Here is a 21,126-nt window from a genome sequence, read left to right as displayed (position 1 = left end):
TTGGGCCAGGTTCTGAGGGCCACCAGGATGGGAAACAGCTCAAGGAAAGCAATATTACTCGTCAGCCCCCCTTCATGCCACCATGTGGGCCACCTTTGTGCCGACCATTTTGTGCCGAAAATGGCGCCAAAGCCCATGCTTCCTGCTGAATCCGTCCATAGACCCAGCTCTTCAGAGGACACGGCTGGTTTGTTCCAGACGACTCGACCATTGAAGTCCGCCAAAAATGCTAACCAAATACGCATGTCTTGGCGGACCTCGGCCGATAATCTCGTGCGATGATGACCCTCCTTTAGGCCAACCATCGCTTGGGCAATTGAACGGGAAAAGGGGCGGGCCATTGGGATCACCCTCAGGGCAAAATTCAACTTCCCCACCAATTGTTGCAATTGATTCAGCGTAACTTTAGATGCATTTATACATACTTGCAGGGCTGCCCTGAATTTCGACACTTTGGCAGCTGGTAAACGAAAACAACCCTTACTAGAGTCCAACTCGATCCCCAGAAACTCGAGACAAGTCGTGGGACCCACAGTCTTACCTGGTGCCAATGGCACGCTAAATTGACCCAATAACACACAAAATTCAGACAAGGCCTGGCCGCATTCGTGATTTCCTGCGGGCCCAAGGAACAGAAAGTCGTCAAGGTAATGCATTACATTTCGGAAACCCGTTTTCTTCGAGAATACCCATTGCAGAAAAGTACTGAATTTCTCGAAATATGCACAGGATATAGAGCATCCCATTGGCATACACCTATCCATGTAATACGATCCCTGAAACATGAATCCCAGAAGACGCTGGTCGTCTGGGTGTACCGGGAGCAACCGGAACGCTGACTCGATATCTGATTTCGCCATCAACGTCCCGGGCCCCAGGCGATTCAAAATGGCCACTGCTTCATCAAATGATGCGTATCGCACCGAACATACCTCTGGATCAATTGCATCGTTCACCGAAAGACCATGTGGAGCTGACAGATTATGAATTAATCGAAACTCACCTGGGTCCTTTTTGGGGACCACCCCTAACGGGGAACAGACAAAATACGGAATTGGGGGTACACTATACGGGCCGTCGACCCGTCCCCTGCTAACCTCTTTCTGAATTTTATCTCGTACTACAGATGTATGCTGCAAGACGGAAAGTTGATTCTTGCACGTCCCGACACCCTGAAAGCCCCCTACCGGGATGCGGAAACCATATGTAAAACCGTTCCGCAGCACCCCAGCAGAAGTACGATCTGGGTATTCACTGAGCCAGGGAATCATCGCCAAGGTATCAATCGGGGTTGGTAAAGGCGCCCCTCGGACCATATTAGACCTGTTTGGCGCCTCCTCTACCCCCATTCTCACCCGTCCTGGCTCTGCACGAGGACTCAGGATGGGACGACCCGCAAGTACTACATTCGTGTTTGAATTTACAAGATCCCGGAGGCCTGGTACATTTACCCTTGTTGAAATTGAAACAGAAACCCCTTTTCCCTGTATTGCCGGTAGGTCTCGAGTAATCGTCGGTGCTCGTACCTGACCGAAAGGGCGTCCCCGCATTTTGGCGGGAGTATTCAACAACATTGCCACCTACTAACGGCATCTTTAACATTCCTGACTCTTTCATTTTATCCCATGTCAAAGAATCATAACAGTCCCACGTTAAACTCTTGTTATGCTCCTTTTCTTTCCTGAAAAGGTTGTCATAACAGAACCAATGGTTACCTTGATACGCTGTCGAGTAACCCATAATTCGTGACTGGTAAATTGGAAACTCAGGAAGCAACTCGGGCCTACGTTCCCCCAAAATGGATGTAAAAATTCCCCACGCATTGCCCCAGTTGCCAATATTCTCATTTACCTTAAAGGCGGCCATTTTTGCGCGCCAAACACTCGGATGCATTAGGTCCTTCTGACTCTTAACATGCTCCACTTCATAATGATCGACAAGCAAGGAGAAAATATTCACATACTCCCCCGCCCAAATCTTTTCCTTTACTGCCAAAGGAACATGTTGCCCCAATTTCTCTCTACGAGAGGGTGCTGACTCATCCCTTGCGATCGGCAATGGCCGCTTACCTGAACCGGACGCTGTTTCCGCCACTTGTGGCTTGTCTATCACCGCAGCCGGTGCGGGCACTTTGGCTGCATCTCTTTTTTCCCGCAACTGTTTCATCAGCGCCTGTGCCTCGGCTGCCGTGGCGCCCTCACTACTATCACCCAACCACGCTGCTAGCTGTGCTGCCAGCTCGGGGGGCATATCCTCATTGGATGTCGGGGTGACGACAACGGGGATCGGATTCCCCTCCATCGGTACCGGGGTCGGCGCCTCGAGCGGGGCAGAGGGAACCGGGACGTCTCCCCCGGCTGGAACCCTTCTTGGCCTCTTTGGTCTCCCTCCAGCCGGTGGATGCCCTGATCCGTCCTCCCCGTCTCGCTCCGCCAGCTTCTTCTTTATATCGGACATTTCCTTAAAGAGAACCCGAACCATCTGATCAGTCGTCATTCTTTTTGCGCCTTTCTTGGGCATCTCTCCAACGAAGTATCTAGAAGACAAAGAAAAAGATCAAAACGCTCAAAATTGGCTCTTCGTTCTGTCCCGAGCTCACGTGTAGCGAGGAGGTGCAGCTTCAGAGCACAAGAACAAGAGGACGTCTTCTGGTCTTGCGTCCCTTTTTATCCGTCTTCAGGGCGGGCGAAAACCCGCCCCTGCCTGCCCCGAGGGCGTGGCTGGCTGCGTCAGTGTCTAGGCCAGCCCACTCTAGGGCGGGAAAAAGCGCGCCCCGGCTACGCCGCTTCGGGCATACCAGCCGAGACGCGTCTCCCGCCCAAAAATGGCTTCCCGGGGGGATCGAGGCACTCCGCCATACGTTCGGGGGGACCGAGTGGTCGCCCCTTTCCATAATGTCTGTATAAATACTAACACCCACCCAATCACTCCCTTACTGAGTAACACTAAAAAAGCAATATTACTTTTAAATGATGTGAAAAAAATTAGCTTTATAATGGCATGCTTTATTTAAGGTTTGCCCATAACTGGAGATAACATGGGAATCATAGGATAGCATATAAATCATAGGGGAGAAACTACTGTTATTGGCATTTTTTGTTTATCTAACATTGTACTCTTCTCGCTAATGTGAGTTCATTTATTGTTCGTCATCCAGTTAGGGGTAGCTGTGCACGCGTCTTATTTGTTCATTTACTGAGAGAGTTATGTTGGCTTTTCTATCATGTTACAATACAAGATTTTATTTATTTCAATGGGTGCTAGATCTTTACATTTTTGGGTTTTCTTCTTCCTGTGTTTCTTGGTTCCTCTGTCACTTATTCAGTCACACTGATTCCTGTTTACTACTACAACTCTCTGAGATTGCATGTCCACATTAAACATCTGTGTTTCCAATGCAGGTCAGCCATCACTATCTTCCCGCAGAGGACTGATGGCAAGCATGACTTCCGTGTCTGGAATGCACAGATAATCCGATATGCTGGCTACAAACAACCGGATGGCAGCATCCTCGGGGACCCGGCTAATGTTGAGCTGACAGAGGTAAACTTGCTCATAGTTACTAGGAGAATACATAGTCTCAAGTGTGTCAACAAATCTTTAAAGAGGTCATATAAAGTTTGGCATTCTGACAGTTGTCCAACTGGTGCTTCTGAAGCATGGGAGGTTGAGTTGGCCTATTTGGGGTTCAAATTCACGAATTCACAGAGGAGACAATCATTTTACGGACTCAGCAACACTGTCACCCATTTTAGGAATTTTCCTAAAAAATATTCATGGAAAAAGTGTTCCTCACACTTCTACCCATTCATGACTTCAGTTAGAGACTGAGCAAATAGGCCACCTAAAAAGTCTGGGGCAAACCTAGACTTCCATTATCGGCTGAAACTAAAATCCAAAATTTGTTCTTGATCTTTTCTGAGTGGAATTTTCCATATCCTTTATTGAAACGTCTTCTACTACAAGAGCATTTTAAAACCCTTCAACACTGTGTATTTCAATCTTGGTGACTGGGACTGACTTTTTCAATATTTTGCTTAGCTCTTTCCTTAGCCCTTGCCTTTTCTATCACATATGCAGTGTCTTGTCAACGAATTTTCAACCTCCATTCCCTTTTTAAAGTTCTATTTCTCTTACTCTAATTGACTCCTCAGTTAGACTCTTGATCTTAGGCTTATATTGTGCAATTGGATCCTTAGCCTTTTCTGTGACTGTCTTAACATTTAAATCTTATTGCGTATTTGAATTCCACAGGCAAATGTTCCTGCGTTTTATCAAAACTAACTAACCATGCTTAGGTTTCAATTAGACAAACCTGGTGCCTTACTGTTGCCATAATGGGAAATTATTATTGCTTGGCAGGGTATCTGTAAAAGATGGTGGAAAAGTCAGAAGTGCTCTTTAGTGAATCCAGACAGTATTGGACTTTCTTTCTGTCTAAACATACCAGCCATTTCAGCTTCTCAGTTGGTGTATTTTACCTCGTTTGAAAGCTGAGGGTTGCACACTCACCCTCAAGAATGAATCCCAGTTTCATTCAGTTCAGTCTCTAAGTATAAAGACCCCACCCCCTAACATATGATCTTGAGTGGCCCCAATGTCCATTCCTGAGTCAGGCATATATAATTAACTTGAATCTCTTATTTTGAGTCTACTGATCAACTTTACTATTCCTGTTTCGTTTTCTGTAACTCCATAACAATTCTTTTTCATTGAACTGGTATCAGCTGAACACCAAAGACACTCCTATAAAGGGTAGATATCGATTGTTTCACTTATTCGAATTCTATATGGGAGAAAAATTATTTTCCCGGGGAAATTAAGCATAAAACTATGGTCACCAATGAATCGGACGTTTTTTCTTTACTTTCAAATTGATAACTCGACAGCAGTTAAGATGTGAGGAGTTAAATGTAAGAGAAGTTGCCATGCTTTATTAAATTCTTTTATGAATAAGGCAAATATTTCTGTGCTCTATTATAAATCTGGGAAAAGTTTGATACGTAAAAATTTGGGTTTCTTAGATAGTTGGTTTATTGATTGCAAATTCAGAATAGGCATTAAAGTGTTAATCTTAGAAATGCATTTTCTCTTTAATGTCATCAGGTTTTGATAGACTACAATAATGTAAATGTGTTATTCTCTAGATGTTAATACTAATAACTATTTTCCACGTTTTTATACTTAACAGCACCCTTTTCACCTTCACAAACCCCAAAACTAAACAACCTATAAAACCTTAACACCTGAACAACTGTAAATTAACATATGGCTGCTCTCCGGTGTTAGCTTATAGAGTTATTTTATAGAGTATCCCAACTACAATGATCCTGCAAGTAACTACCTTAGTGTTCCTAAATTCCTCTTTCTCAAATGTTCTCATGGAGCTCTAGATAGGCAAAATGAGGCATGTTATCACAGTCTAAAACACCAAACTAATAATCTGAATAAATGCTTTTGGTGCAAAGGCAGAAGTTCTCTCACTTATATAACTGCTTTATTTCCATTAGCAAAATACTAGTTAAGTTGTGTATAAACCGTTTATTTTGTGGTATCTAATTTAATAGAAAACGCACTATGAGGAATTATGCTTATCACAAAAACTATAATTTATGTTGATATAATTCCCACAACAGTATTTTTCCAACTTGACTTCTAATTTGGTGGATTGAACCAACATATAAGAGAATGGTTAAGGTGGCATTGAAGATGACCATCGGTGACTCGATTTTGTGGTGCAATTTCAGTTTCAGCCACAAGGTTGGGTACACTATACGTGGTGGTACATGTCGAAGCAAACTCAAAGCTGAAAATAGGTCAAGCCACCACTCGGTCTTGACCACTATCTTGAAGACATCAAATCCACAGCTCTAAGCTGTCAGAGTGGCCACCTCCGCTCGGACCTGATAAAGGAGGCTTCCCGAGGACATGTCCCAAAGCTCAGTCGATGATCGGAAATTCAGACTTGTCCCTGGTTCAACATGGTAGATGTTGCTGAGTTAACAAATTGAATGGAGTAACAGCATTTTTTAATGGCATAGGCTCTCCTTAACCCTCTACCCTTAGCACAGATTGTCTTCGGTCAGCATTACTCTGATTCCAGGTCTTTTACAGTTACTCCATCCGTTACTTCTTGATACAGGTTGCTCTGTACATACGCTCTAGCAGAAACTGGTCCAAATGGCCCTGTGGACCAGGTTAGGAAACTGGCTACTAGAGTGTTTTTTTACAAATACTTGGTGCAGTGAAGCAAGTCAGTGATAGTCACACATTATCCATTGTTCCCATGACAGGAGATTGTCTGCTGTTTACAGCTGGTGGTCGTTCTACCCTATTTCAAGCAAGTTCTCAGTTTTCAGTGGGAATAAAAACAGGGGTTTATAAAAGTATAAGCAGCATACTTGTGGGTTTTCCAAAAAGATTCAGTAAACATATTCTTCCTACCTTTAACTTTAGAGTGATGCAGTTCTTGTACAGTCTTTTCTGTAATGCAAGGTAGCAACAAGTCCATTTCTACAGATATCTGCTTTCTACCCGAACTCAGATATTCCAACTTGTCAACTTCAAATGAATTCCATTACTGTATGTCAACATTTTCACAGAAAGTCTTATAGTGATAAGCCTCTTGGCTTGGAAAACCTATCGTCCTGTAAAAAACAATTATGACCTGCTTGCTTCAGTCTGATGTACAAGCAGTGCTCCGAGGTCACCGCTCCTCCCTTCTTTGCGTCTAATGTGTGGCTTCCCTTTGAAACTTGGACACACATATATTGCTAGACGACTGACAAAAGGTGTAAAATGAACCAGATTATTGGAGGAAACGTGTAATGAAGAAATGGTTTGCTTCTCGTTATATTGCTGTAGTTTAAGCACATAATACCACATAGCTCAAAATTCATAAAACAAAAATTGACCGATGCCCTCACTTACAGGGTTAAAAAATAGACCGGCAGAACCACCAGGTGGTGAACTGTTTTAAATAAGTGCTGTTGTTTATAAATAAATTCTGGTTCTTACCACTGGCACAACCTAAGTACCATAGCCTCTCAGGCTAGTAAAGCTACTTTACGATTACTGAGTTATTAATAGTTTGACATATCCCCCTGGCAGTTTAGAGTCATTACAAGGTTGCAGTGGAATATAAATAGCTAGATTATTTGGCTTTGTAATTTTTTTAAGCCATGTTGTACAGCTACGGGCTGCTGTGAATTATGGCTGAAGTAAATGATGAAAAAGTGCTATGAATAATATTTTTACTTTCAAACATGCTGCACAGCAGCCGTGCTGCTGTACAACATAGCTGAAAAGACATAGACAAACCCAACAGTTCTTGCGTAGGTAAGACCCATTGGCTATGCCAATGCTTGTTTTATCTTGAATCTGAAACTTGAGAATGGTGTAGTTCTTGCGAGTGACACAATTGACATGCACATCATTTTCAAAAGTACAGTTTATAACAATTCGAGGACTACCTCGAGAGCGTTTGTAAAACTTTCTCTTTTTAGGTCACGGCTAGGCAGCGCTTGCACTGACTCTTAGAGACATGTTGCATCTACTCTGTGGGGGTTAGAGCCTACCCAGAGGCGCTTCCTATTTGCTGACTGCATTGTCACTCTCCTATTCTTTCTCCTCACTGGTTACCATTTTAGCATCTGTTTGAGGGACTACTTCGTTCTTTCTTGAAAAGCAATTGACACTCTTGGCCCTGTTCTTAGATCCTCGCGATTGCTGTAAATTCTAAGTCAGACACTGCCTGTCTTCGCTTGTTCTATTTTCTTTGCTTTCCTGTCTGCTCCGTCTCCCTCTGCCACATGTCTGACATGCTTTTGCTGTCTTGTGATTCTGCACATTATTGTTCACTTTATCGTCCTATTGTTTAATTTTATGGACTACAATATGCTCTGAATTCAGCCCTCGCATAAAGAGGATTTTCATTCTGTTTACTGCTTTGTCCTAACGCACCAGCAAATGATTCCTCGCATTACCTGATAAGTTTTCCCATCTACTTCCACTCGGCGATAAATGCATTTCCCTTATGCATCAGTAGAGAGGCTTCAATAAAATGTGTGAAAATCGCTTACCCTCAGTTTTTATCTGATAACTTTTAATGTGCTCCCTGAAGCAGCTTTACCTGAAAAATCCAAACGCGAGCAGAATAAAACATTTTTGGGTTTTGCTGTCAGCAGCGCCCTCGGAGAAACACTTACCCGAAAATGCTAAATCACGGGTACTCATAGTACGGCCCGCGGGCCGCCAGCGGCCCGGCAAGCTTTCCCTGGCGGCCTGCGGACCTTGTAGACATGTACCCATGTTTTAATATTTTTTTTTTTTACAGTGTCAGCAAACACCCCTGCGGCAGCGGGACTCAGACTCTGCTGCTCTCTGGGAGCCGGGCGAGTGGGGCTGCAGGGGTGCTAAGAGGTGAACAAAGCCTCATTAACATGCAAATGGTCGTTTAAAGACCTGTGAAGTGCTCGGAAACGTCCCCGATAGTTGCAAGACTATGTGTGTTGATGAAGAGTGTGGTTAAGGATTATTTTGATAAACGTTTTGATTTCGGGTTCATTCCACTTTATTTTCGCTTATATAGGGGAGAAAGAGGATTTGTGTATGTAAGTTAAGCTTTATATATTGACTATGTTATTAAAATAGGTTGTGAGACCTATGCCTGACTCGGTTTACTGTTCTACATTAGAATATTAACACCAGGATGGTTAAGCTTGTGGAAGTTGAAAGATGCTAGCCGGTCTATTGGGAGTGTTCTGTTTACCTCCTGCGTTCATGTAGCAATAAACTAAAAGTTACTCAACCTTTTAGTTTGTATTTACTCCACACATGGGTTGAAATCCGAGGGTTGTACGGCTAAATATTCTATAGCAGCCCCCTCCTTTCTGGATCAACTCTCTTTGGAGTAGAGAAATGGCAGGCAGAATAAACGAGCAACTACAGTTCTTCCTGCACTCCTGACCTACAGGTTCTGCAGCTCTCCTCATGATAATGCTGATCTACCCAAGGAGGAAAAAGGCAAATGTGTGAATATGTTGGAGAGGAGAGGACCATAACCTGGGGAAAGGACTGCTAAATTCATACTGCGTCGCTTATACAACTGATGTCACTGACTTAGTACACGTCAGCTCTTTTCCACTCAACTTCATTAATTTTGCTTTACTCAGAACGGTCTCTTCAGTCATCCCTAAAAACTAGAATATAATAATCCTAAAAATGTAAATGATTGTGAGATGCCCCAGAAGACTACGAAGGTCGTCAGTATTAAAGATAAGATGGTGAGAGCAATGCAGGACTAATCTGTAAGAATAGACCATCTGATGTGAATGAAGATGCTATTTTATATTCAAAACTATGTAACATATGCTATATATAAATCACAGAATGCAATGGCATGGATGGCAGAATCAAGATAAGCTGACTAGATGGGTTTCCAACCTCCATCAAATAAGAGTAGTTTCAGTGAATTCTAGTCTGGACGACGGTCCCATGTAGCTATTCTTCAAGCAAGATAAGGTCCTCTATAGATGAGGGAGTGAGGGAGACAGAGGGAGAATTCAGAGTGAGGGAGACCTCACAGTGAGGGAGACAGAGGGAAGGAGAGTGAGGGAGACCTCAGAGTGAGGGAGACCTCAGAGTGAGGGAGACAGAGGGAAGGAGAGATAGGGAGACAGAGGGAAGGAGACCGAGGGAGCCAAACAGAGGGAGAGAGACAGAGAGAGGGAGACAGAGGGAGGTAGGGAGGGATAACTCAGAGTGAGGGAGACCTCAGAGTGAGGGAGAGAGAAAGAAAGAGAGGGAGGGAAGGAGAGAGAGGGAAACAGAGCGAGGAAGAGGGAAACAGAGTGAGGGAGAGGGAAACAGAGTGGGAGAGGGAAACAGAGTGGGAGAGGGAAACAGAGAGGGAGAGGGAAACAGAGGTAGACAGAGAGAGAGTGAGACAGTCAGAGGAAGTGAGACAGAGGGAGAGAGGGAGTGAGACAGTCAGAGTGAGCGAGACAGAGGGAGTGAGAGGGAGGGAGACAGTCAGTGTGAGTGAGTAAGATGGAGACAGAGAGAGAGAGGGAGGGAGAGGGAGGGAGAGAGGGATGGAGGGAGACAGAGAGAGAGAGAGAGAGAGAGAGAGAGAGAAAGAACGAGAGAGAGAGATGTGTGTATGCCGGGTCTGGTGGCTCAGTGGACGAAGGCGTCCGCCGAAGGGACCTGTGATCAACCTCATGGTCACAGTTTTTTTTGTTGCTCTAGCCCCGCCCCCTCCTCCACTGACCCCGCCCCCACCGGTGCGGCCCTCGGACACAAACCATACTGTAAATTTGGCCCCCGACAGAAAGTTTGTGAGTACCCATGTGCTAAATGTACTTTCCCTGTAAGGCGGAGTTAGTTTACTTGTTCACAAGGATGGAAGGCACAGAAACCAGATGTCACATTTTGAGCCCAGCTTTCCGCAGAATGAGGAAGGTCTGTGAGAGGGGGCGGGTGTTAATCAAAAGAACCACAGGTGCTCAGACACTGATTTAAGAAAGCAGGGGTTCAAGAGGAACAGAGACTTGCAGTCATTCAAGAATGCAGAATTAAGCTTTCCCTTAAAACATGCATATCGCTAGTCCTATAATGCACACTTTACATTCGCCGAACTGCTGAACACTTTTGGTGAACTCGATATAGACAAGTGAAAGAAGCAGTCAACATTTCCTACGAAACATATGTTATATTTATTGATTGTAAATCAATGTACACTTACAATATAAAAGATACAAAACAATTAGTAGTTCATAAGGGTCTTTTTAAAAAATCATAGTAAATTTGCCCCATTGTTGTTACTTAGAACGGGGCAAAAGCTGCTTCTCGAGCCTAGTCTCAGCTTTATCGACTAAACAACTTGACTGACTGAATTATTTTTAGAGCACTCTTATGCTGAGGCGTCTTGGCGCTAGGGGACAGATGGGAGGCATCCAGATGGTTAGGGAATCGTGAAAAGCCAAGTCTTCAGCGCACGTCTGAAACTGGCCATGTTGTTTTCTAAGCGCACAGTAATGGGCAAGCTGTTCCACAGCTTGGGCGCCTGGTGAGCAAAGAATTTACCGCCCCACCGGACTCTCCTAGTTTTGGGGATATGCATCAAGTTTTGGCTGCAAGATCATAGCGAGTGGGTTGGAACGTAGCGCTGGAGTAGGTTAGCAAGCCCCACTACAGCATTCCCTTGGAGTGTCTTGTGGACAAGGCATAAGGTCTTGAATTGAATTCTGCACCCGACAGGGAGCCACTGGAGTCCTTGTATGGCTTTGGAGGTTGGGTGTCTTTTCGGGAGGTTGAGTAAGACCCTCGCTGCAGTATTCTGGATGGACTGGAGCCTGGCCAGCTGTTTCTCACTGCTCCCAGGTACAGGGCATTACAAATGTCCACCCTGGACATGATCAGAGCTCCCACCACTGTTTTCCTGAGAGAAAACGGTATGTAGGGTAGGATTTTCCTAAGTGTTTTCAGAGTATAGAAGCAGGCCAAAGTGACCTGATTTATTTGAGCCGTAGCGGTTAGGTCCTGATCTATTATGAAGCCTAGGTTCCTGACCTTTTTGGCTGGCACAGGGCAGCTGCCGGCCTCTGGAGGCCACCATAGGTGGCTCCAGATGGAGGGTTTTTGGCCGAATTCGATCACTTCTGTTTTTTCAGTGTTGAGCTTTAGGAAGTGAGCGTTCATCCAGTTCTGAACATCAGACAGACAGTTCCTAAAACTTGCAGCAGTAGCTTCCACCGATTGGGAGAGTGACGCCACTAGTTGAGTGTCGTCGGCATATGATACTAAATGCAGGCCGTGGGATTTAATTAAGGTGGCAAGGGGGGTGACATACAGATTAAATAGGGTGGGTGATAGAGCCGACCCCTGGGGTACCCCGCAAGGAAGATGGAACTCCACTGATTGGCACCCATCCCAGTGGATTTGGTGTGTGCGGGCATCTAGAAAGGACTCAAAGAGTGCTAAGGCAGTGTCTGTGATGCCAAGCGACCTCAAACGGGTAAGAAGGACTCCATGATTGACAGTATTGAATGCCGCTGTTAGATCCAACAGGATCAAGGCGGCTCTTCCCCCAGCATCCATAGTCCTACGGATGTCTTCTGTTGCTACTATCAGCGCCGACTCGGTGGAGTGGTTGGCCCTAAAGCTGTGAAGCATCCTGAAAAGTACTGACATTTATTTATTGGGTAAAGAGTCCTATGTAAAAATGTGCCAATCACTTGTCCCATGGAAGTAGCTGTGTGGTTTAAGTTACAGTTATATATTTTAAAGATATATTAAGTAACCAAATACCACACTAACTGACTCTGCTAAAAAACTACACACACACAGTGACACTATGTCCTGTCGGTGTTTACAATGGGGTTTTGGGGGGCGGCCGACCATCGTGAGGCCTGCCACCCCCGGGGGGCTTTGGGGCCTGGAGGGAAGGTGGGGGGGATTAGGAGACCACGGGATATTCTGGGTCTGTTGGGCTGGTTGGGCTGCCTTGGGGGTTTTGGGCTCATTATTGGGCTGGCTTTGGGCTGGTTGGGCTGTGGGCTTTATGTACAGCCATCTTGGGTCACTAACCACCATTTTAGTGGCAGTGACCCAGCAGCCGGAGGGGACCCCTGGTCACGAGTTGTTTCCCATGCGCCCTCCCTGTTTTTCGCTCTGGGGTCGGGGTTTTTTCCCAGGGGCTTTCGTTTCCTGTTATGGTCAGTACCCTCTTTCTTTCTGCATAGGGGGGAGGGTTGGGGGAGGACTCTGTTTCTTCAGAGGAGTTTTCTTGGGGGTATGGTGCATCAGGTTTTCAGATGTTGGTGGTTATCGTGTCGCTGGAACAGGTGCTGCTGTGCAATTCAGGATGTTGGCGCTTTTCCTAGAGTTTAAAGGGGGTTAAGGGTAGGAGGCCTGGGCTTGTTTTGATAAAGGGGTGGATCACTGAGTTCAAGAAATGTCCAATTTGGTAACGAGGCATGGTTCAGGTGGTATGCAGTGGATATGTTGTGGGTGTTGTGTTATGTGAAATGGGGAAAATCATTTAGGGGAGGGGGTGGGGGGTTGGTCAGGTAGTTCTTATTTAGTGAGGGGTAGTTTTGTTCGGCACAGGCCAGGTTTGTTTATTTAGGATGCACCTGCTTCCAATAAAGCGACCTTTTTCACACTTTATCACTTGTCTGTGGTCGTTGCTTCCACCCCCCCCCCCCCCCCCCCCCCCGCCCTCCAGGGTAGGCCCCAAATGACTGCCGAAGCCGAGCACCAGCAAATACAGGCACAAATTTAACACTTCATGATGCATTTTTAAATACCAGCAGCAATAATACTGCACCGCAGTGCTAAAAATATGTAGTGTGGTTCCAGATGGAACAGTAGTTTGTAGTAGCGTTCTCCTTGGTAAAAGCCATTTTGGGTGCTGTAGCAGTGTAGCACAAAGCCAAACAAGGCCAGTGCTCAGTTGCTATGGGACATACTTTAAAACTCCTGATTCAGCATGATGGTGAATTTGCATTCTGGGGAGCATGAGAAGGACCTGTCTGGGATATGGTATGGATCCTAAACCCAATGGAGGGGATAATATCCCTGAGATGGGGTTTCAAGCAGGGTTACACATGAGTTGCACGCCTGTCTTAGGATGGCTCCACTTCATCAGTAACACATGCTTTTTTTTTTAAATAATCACTCCACTGCAAAAAATGAAAATAAAAAAATAAAGGAAAAACATTAACGTTTACAATGCAAATGGCTCGAGCTCCGACAACTGCGAGACCTCTTGCATTGCAAATGCTTGTTTAGAGTATGATCATTTTAAAAATACCGAAAGCGCCAACTCTTTACAAAGTGATCAAATTGCAAACGAATGCCAGGCCTGGAAAGGCTTCAGATTCCGAAAAAGTTATCTAGATCCTAATGTTGAATATTAATCAGCATATGGCAAAGAGGTAAAGTACAAACCACCAGGCAACATGTTGTGAGTCGTTAGGAGTTTATTTTTTGCATCACAAAGCTTTGTTCGCTTTAGTCTGCAAGAACACATTAAAGATAAAAAGAGAAACCAAGCCCATTCTTCAAGGTACTTGAAAAAATAGCAATTAGCTAAGTAAAATGCAGAGCTTCATTAAAAAACAACCCAGCCGAAAATGCTGGGTTTTTTTTGCTTAGAACTGGAAAACATTACAATTTGTAAATATTTAAAGGGAAAAATATTATGGAAGGATGGGTTTGATTTCCTGTAATTATGAAATATGCAAATGTTGCAGTAGATTAGATACAACCCCTGCCTGCTTCATTACTTTCTGGAAAAAATAGGCCTTCTTTAAACCTCCTACCAGTAATACACTGGGTTTGTCAAAATAATTTGAGGGGCAGGAAGCAGGCAGCTGCAAGCAACAACAGGCAAGTAGCGATGACGAGGAAGAAACTGGAAAAAAGTACCTCAGTCTTAGCATTAGCAGCGGAAGGACACTAATAAAGACATTATTCCGTACTTCATCCATGCTCCATCAAAGAGACAAACACTTAAGAGAAAGGGAAATTGGTGCGTTATGACAAATGAGAAGCAAGGAAACAAGAGAGTGACGATGACGCCAACCAATAGTAAGTGATGAGCGTGCTTTGAGCCCTGTCTAGGTGTTTTTTTTTTTTGTTTAAGAAAAAAAGATGTCCAAAAAAAAAGATGTCCAAGCAACAGAGCTTTGGCTGTCTTGGCAAAATGACAAAAAAACTTCTTGTATAGCACATGGACTTCTGTATATTTGTCACTCATCAGCTCAGAGGTCAGGTGAAAGATCCAGAGTTACTCCTCGAAAAACAGGATGCATGTAGCTACATTTAAGAATACTCAGATTAGACCAAAATAAAAAAAAATGCACCAACTAGAGCAGATTGGAAGCTTTTTTCGGGAATTAGATATGCAATATAATAAGATAGAATCATGTGTGATTTCGTTGAAGAAAGATGAAGCTACAATACACTAAGCACAATTATAACATAAGAAGACCCAATGTTCAGGAAGACGGAAAAATGAATATATCACAATTGTTACAGGAAAATACGTTGAGTTATCTAATTTAATGGTGCTAGGCGGGATGGAGAAAAAAAGAGAGGTTCTCCATAATGTAAAAATGTAAGAATAATTAAAAAAAAAGATAAGTGTACTATGTCTTTTAAGTTACCTTATATGCAACGTTGATTCTATGTATTGCTCCTGATGTCACCTGTAGAGCATCTCAGTGCTGGGGAGGATAAAGGAAGATGGGAAAAAGGGACCAGGAAGGAGGTAAGGAGGAACCAAGTTAGGGGGAAATTAGGAAGGTGTCCTCTGATTGCGTCATATTCCTATTGGGTACACACAGGCGTCACGCTTCAGTCTTCCTAGTTGCAGTGCAGGTGTCCAGATGGGACTGACGAGTACGCTTACTCCCTGCAGCACATGCAAACACTTCAACATGCTTGCCACAGTGCCACAGAGCACTGCACTGCGCAGGTACAACCTAAATCTTGGGTTGTCCCATGACTCGTCTGGACCCTGCCTGCTTTTGTTTCCTGACCTTCTCCTGCTTCCTCATCCCCCCTGATGGTCCCAGCAGCACTACACCTAGCATGCAGCATCACATTGACTTGAGGCACCATTACGTCACAGTTTCTTCTGGGTGAGGCCTTTAAGGCTAAGCCCAGGTCTCCTGTGGCCTGCCAGGCCCAAGTTCTTCCCAGTGTCCATATAATTACAGCGGTCTCCCTTTCATCTTTCAGTGGTCCATAACTTAACTGAGTGCTGGGTAATTTTAACACCTGTTGTTTGTAGCTTGTGGAAAAGGCCAAACTGCCCCATTAGGAGCAGTAAAAGAAACAAGAATTGTTAATGACAATCCTTTGTTAGAAGGTGTTTTTCTTCATGCATCACTAACACAGATGCAACAAGAGTGGCAGCAGTTTGGGCTTCCATAACACACAGAAGTTAAAGATAGAAGGCGTAGGTGCTGTGCGAGGGTCGCACACATCCACACCTAAAGCACAGGTACGACACAGGTAGCGCTGGCAGCACTGCATGCTTCCTCACACAATCATGTCCTCTAAAGTACCTTTTGTGCATCAGAAGTTCAAGCTTCCCTCCAGTGGCCTAGGAAGGGGGTGCGGTGTCATCCCGGAGAGGGGTGACAAAATGTCACTGAGGGGGTGACAAAATGGCAAAATTCAGTTCCCCCAGCTCCCACCTGCCGTCTTCAGTGTGGCACCGTCACTGGGCGGCAATCTGTGGATTCGCCAGCACCCCCCTTTCCTCTTCAAGGAGTCCCTCCATGGGGCGGCTAATGCAGGTACTGCCACAAGCTGTCTTAGGTCTAGCTATGCCACTACATCCCTCTGTGTGTGTCTGGTGTCCAGTGTTTGAACAGCCGCACGTCACCCATTCCCGGAACCGTAGCATACCCGTGTATCTGTATTACTACAAACAGCCAACAGTCATTGTTTTTGTGGTGGTTGTTGGCCGCAGTTTTATTACTTATTACATACGTCATATTTGTACAACTCCCCTGCACACCTTTCTCAGGCCGGGGTCATAAATCATTATCATACATTATCACAATTGGTTATTGCTCAGTGTCATTTGGACATCATAAATCGGGGGTCATAAATCATCGGGCATCATAAATCATTCTGTCACAAATCTGTCATCATCTTGTTGTCATAAATCGCTCTACCCGATCGTCATAAATCAGCCGCCATAAATCATGGTGATAAATCATCGGGATGTCATAAATCATTCGGTCACAAATCTGTCTTTTGCTCATTTGCATATCCTAGGATCGTAAATCACCCTGACAGCTTGTAGATTGTTCTTTGTTGTTTTCCACGCCCCTTTGCGTGTGGGGGGTAGCCTTTTCCTGGAGCCAGACACAACTCGCTACCTTGCTAGTCTATCCTGCGCCCTGTCGTCTGGCGGGGGCTGGGCTGCGAGTGCAGTCTACGTTTGCTACCCCGATTTTTAGTTGCCGTACTAACCCAGCCATGAGGCATCCCAGAGTAAGGGGCCCTCCTTCTACACTGTCGGTGTGTTTCCATAACCATCCAATACACCTTTTGTTTCCGCCACGCTGCAAGGGAGGCATCCGTCTTCCTGCGGCTCCCCCTACCCTGGGTCATCTCTTTGCTCCTCTGTTTCTCTTTCTGTGGGCCTGCCCATGCTGTAGTACCCCTCGAGCGCTAGGATACCCACCTCTAGCTGTGTCTCCGGGAGGCTGACATCAGGTCAGGTCTGAAGGCAATCTTCCCCACAAACACCATGGTGTGCTCTGCTCCGACCTTGCCCTCCTGTGGTGGCCCGCTTGTGTCCACCACACTGTATTCTCTCACCGTGGGTCACACATGAAATCAAACAAAATTGGGAGATAATCAGAAGTCACTTGTGGATCTGTGGTACACATACATTTCATAAATACCATCCTCCCTCTCACTCATTCTCCTGGTAGGTTCCCCCGGTAAGCACCACTGTGAACCCAGATGTCCTTCCTGGTCCATGTTATCACTGGAAGGTTGCCTTTGGAATGTTCAACTGGTTGACCTCTAACCCTTCCTTCTTCCAAAATTTGTCTTGGACCTTTTTATCTTAAACTTCATATGCGCCCAAAGAATTGCCATGCTTTCACAACCTTCGTACATTTTTAATAGCGTCACCGTAAACCCCTCCCCTTTCATCAGAATTTGCCTCTGCAAAATTGTTAGCTTAGGCTTCGTAGACCCGCCCCCACTCATATGCAATATTTAAAAAATATTTTCCTTGTTACACTCCTGGGAGTGCATTTGTGCAACTTATTATTACCGGTGCACCACTTAATTGCACCTTTTTATTGTAGTCCGGTCTGTCCCATTGGACGTTTTTCTTGACATACTACCCCCTCAATTCTACCTGCTACTTATTCTGGGAGGATGGAAACCTGGGTTGGCACTGCCGGGGGTGCTGAGAACCTAGCCTATGTGTTTGTAGGGTGCACTTATGTCGTGGGGAACCTTAGCCCTGAATAGCGGCAGTTCATTGTTACCCAACTCCCTGGTCCTGATTTTCGATATTGCTGCATTCCCTCACTACGTTTACTGTTGGACTTGGCCCTTCTGGCAGGTTCACCCCTGAACTTTTTGCCTGGTGTTATAAAATAATCATAGTGATGTCTTGGTTTCTGCACACTTTCACTGTGTCCCAGTGGAAAGTGTGTGGGCACTCTGAGTGCGTGTAGTGAGGTTGGCCTGCCGTCCCATAGGAATGCATGGGGAATGTATGTGTCCCTGGTAGTTCCTGATGCGTGTGGTGTGCAGGCTCGAGTTTGGTATGTGCGGACTCGTGTGATTGAATGCTGCACAATGATATATGCGGTATGATTGTGTTTAGTATGGAAGTGCCACTTCTAGAAGTGTGCCTGTCTGTGCAGTGAGTGTGCTGGCACCTGATTGGCTGGAGCTGGCTGGTGAGCCTGGCTCCAGGAGTCTGGATGGGTCTGCCCGGTGGTGAGTGTGAGATTAGCATGCTGATGGCTGGGGAAGAGTGCACCTGGGTACTGAATAGGGCTGGGCTTTCCCAACACAATGCTGGCTCCGCCCCCTGTGGTGCGTCTAATGTCCCTAGCCCTGCCAGTGAATAGAGTGAGGGGCTGAGCACATCAAGGGTGCTCCCAGACCAGCTGCGACTGGTTCTTCCCCCACCCTGCACCTTTAGACAAAGGATTTCTCTGTATAAAAGGAGTCTGTGACCTCTTGTCAAATGTTCTTGTTCCCAACTTGAATCCTACCAGGGGCATGCTGCTGCTGGGGCCCGGGGGAAGGCTTGCCTCCCTGGGCCCTGCCCAGCCCCTGGACTACTGCAGCTCCTGGACCCCTGAAGGACTTTGCTGCTTTCTGTTGCCCTAGCACCTGGGAGCGCTTTTCTTTGGCCCCTAGCGCTTGAAAGCGCTCTTCGTGTACCTAGCGCTTGGGAGCGCTGTAGTTATCTACTATGCGTGTGGGAGCGCTTTTATTTCCACAAAGCGCCGGGGGGGGGCGCTTTCCGTTCACCGCGGCTACCCACGCCGCCTACGTGCCTTCCTTTTTAATATTATTAAATATCGGGAGCCTACCCCGGATTGCCCAGAGAAACTCAGCGCAGCAACCAGAGTGGTGAAACAGCCTCCCCCGGGCCGCTGCCCAGCGCGACCCGGAAGGAGAACAAGGCTGTGTCCCGGTAAGCGGGACTTCCGGGAAGAGAAGCCCGCGTCCGGCAGTCTGCAAGGAGGAGCTGCCGGCAACAAAGGAGCTAAGGCGGAAGGGGGGCCTGAGGTACATTGTCGGTACCTGCCCCGCCGCCTGTCAGCCCCGCACCAGAGCTGCCGCCGCGAGACAGCCGGAGAAGCCCAGCAGAGAAGAGCCAACGCTGTGAGGAGACGCCGCCTCCCGAAGTATCTGGTGAGTGTGGGCATGCCCCGGGTCGCTTCTCTGTCGGGCAATATCAGGGGCCTACCGAGGGACGATCCCTGAGAGGCTCTGGGGCATCTTGTGCTTTGAGTCCTCAGAGGGGGGACTCCACCGATGGCCGCATTTCTTTAGGGGCCCGACGCTCCAACTCCGGGGGCATTTTGTGTATTTCGAGTCCCCCCCACAGGGGACTCCAACGAAGGGGCCAAATTGTTGATGAGCCCCGAGAGGCTCAAGCGCTATTTCCTTCTAAGAGCCCCGAGAGGCTCGAGCACCATTTCATCCTAAGAGCCCCAAGAGGCTCAAAGCGCAACATCTGTTTTCTGAGCCACGGGGGCTCCAGGGGGCATTTCCTTTATTCAGAGCCTGTGAGGCTCCCACCTTGCCCCACCTTTTGCTCAGAGCCCACGAGGCTCACGGGGACACAAGTGTTTGGCTAGAGCCCCGAGGCTCCACCGTGTTGGCCACCCCATTGTCTCCTACAGCTGCCCAGCACTTAGTGGGCAGCTGCTACGTTTAGGCCCCCCTGACATTGCGACACAGGGCGTTCTAACCCCAGTGAGGCCAGTTGGCCTGGGTATAGTTATGAGTTCATGCTAATGTGATTTCTGCAAAGTGTTCTTTGCTGCACCTCTGAATGTGTTGTAGATGCATCATGTGCCTTGTTCCTTACACCTCTGAATGTGTTGTTTATGCATCATGTGTTCTCCCGTGCTGCACCTCTGAATGTGTTGTAGATGCATCATGTGCCTTGTTCCTTACACCTCTGAATGTGTTGTTTATGCATCATGTGTTCTCCTGTGCTGCACCTCTGAATGTGTTGTAGATGCATCATGTGCCTTGTTCCCTACACCTCTGAATGTGTTGTTTATGCATCATGTGTTTCTCTTGCACCTCTGAATGTTTTGATGCGTCATGTGCCTTGTTCCTTACACCGCTGAATGTATGTTTATACATCATGTGTCTTTCCTACACCTCGTAATGTTCTATGCATCATGTGTGAAGCTTCTGATTGTTAAATGTTTTAAGTGCTAGTTCTACTAAGTGCATATTCCTGACAGTGGTGCCTGTGGCCCTGTCCTGTACATAATCCCCTGTAAATTCTGCCTGTGCCTGTTAGCACATTGTAAAGTATGTGTGTTTCTATCTAAGGTGTTTTGCAATCCAAAGGCTATTTTTACATATACCTTGTGTGGAGTTCCTTTTGTGGGGGGCCTTGGATGTTGTTGCTGGTGGGTGCGTGCGCAAATGCTTTACACATCGCCTCCGAGATAAGCCTGACTGCTCGTGCCAAGCTACCAAGAGGGTGAGCAGGGGTTGTCTTGGCGGGTGACTTCCTTACCCTACCTTAGGAATGGTGGTTTCTGCCTGGCTTTGGCGCAAGCTTTAGCCAACCAGAAATACCATTTCTAACATTTACCCCGAATCAGCAACCATGGACTGCTCGCCCTGAGACCTGATCCAGACATTTGCCTTCTTGTTAGCTACAGGACTTGGGAGCTGGTCTGGGTTGTTTTATTACAATTTAATGTTGCCATGTTAGCCGTTCACGGTTAAATACCACCCTGGTGGTTACAGTCACTCATTTCCCTTTAGTAAATGTTTGTATTAGTGACATGTTTGCTGAAACTTTGTAGCTGTGCCTCCTCCACAGTAGAATTAGTGCGCATTTCCTTGTGGTACTTTCAA

General features: G+C 46.2%; 1 protein-coding gene across 1 annotated transcript in view; it reads left to right on the top strand.

Annotated features, from left to right (window-relative positions):
* The window catches only part of NOS1 (nitric oxide synthase 1), a 534,740-nt gene that overhangs the window by 340,799 nt on the left and 172,815 nt on the right, over positions 1-21,126 (top strand). The window contains exon 7 of the mRNA XM_086943269.1: positions 3,402-3,543. Within this exon, the coding sequence (XP_086799395.1) occupies positions 3,402-3,543 (142 nt within the window). The remainder of the gene's footprint in view (positions 1-3,401; positions 3,544-21,126) is intronic.

Source organism: Lissotriton vulgaris, chromosome 11 (assembly GCF_964263255.1).
Source record: "Lissotriton vulgaris chromosome 11, aLisVul1.2, whole genome shotgun sequence".
NCBI lineage: Eukaryota > Metazoa > Chordata > Amphibia > Caudata > Salamandridae > Lissotriton > Lissotriton vulgaris.
Note: the sequence above shows the minus strand (reverse complement) of the source record. Positions and strands in the feature narration are given on the sequence as shown.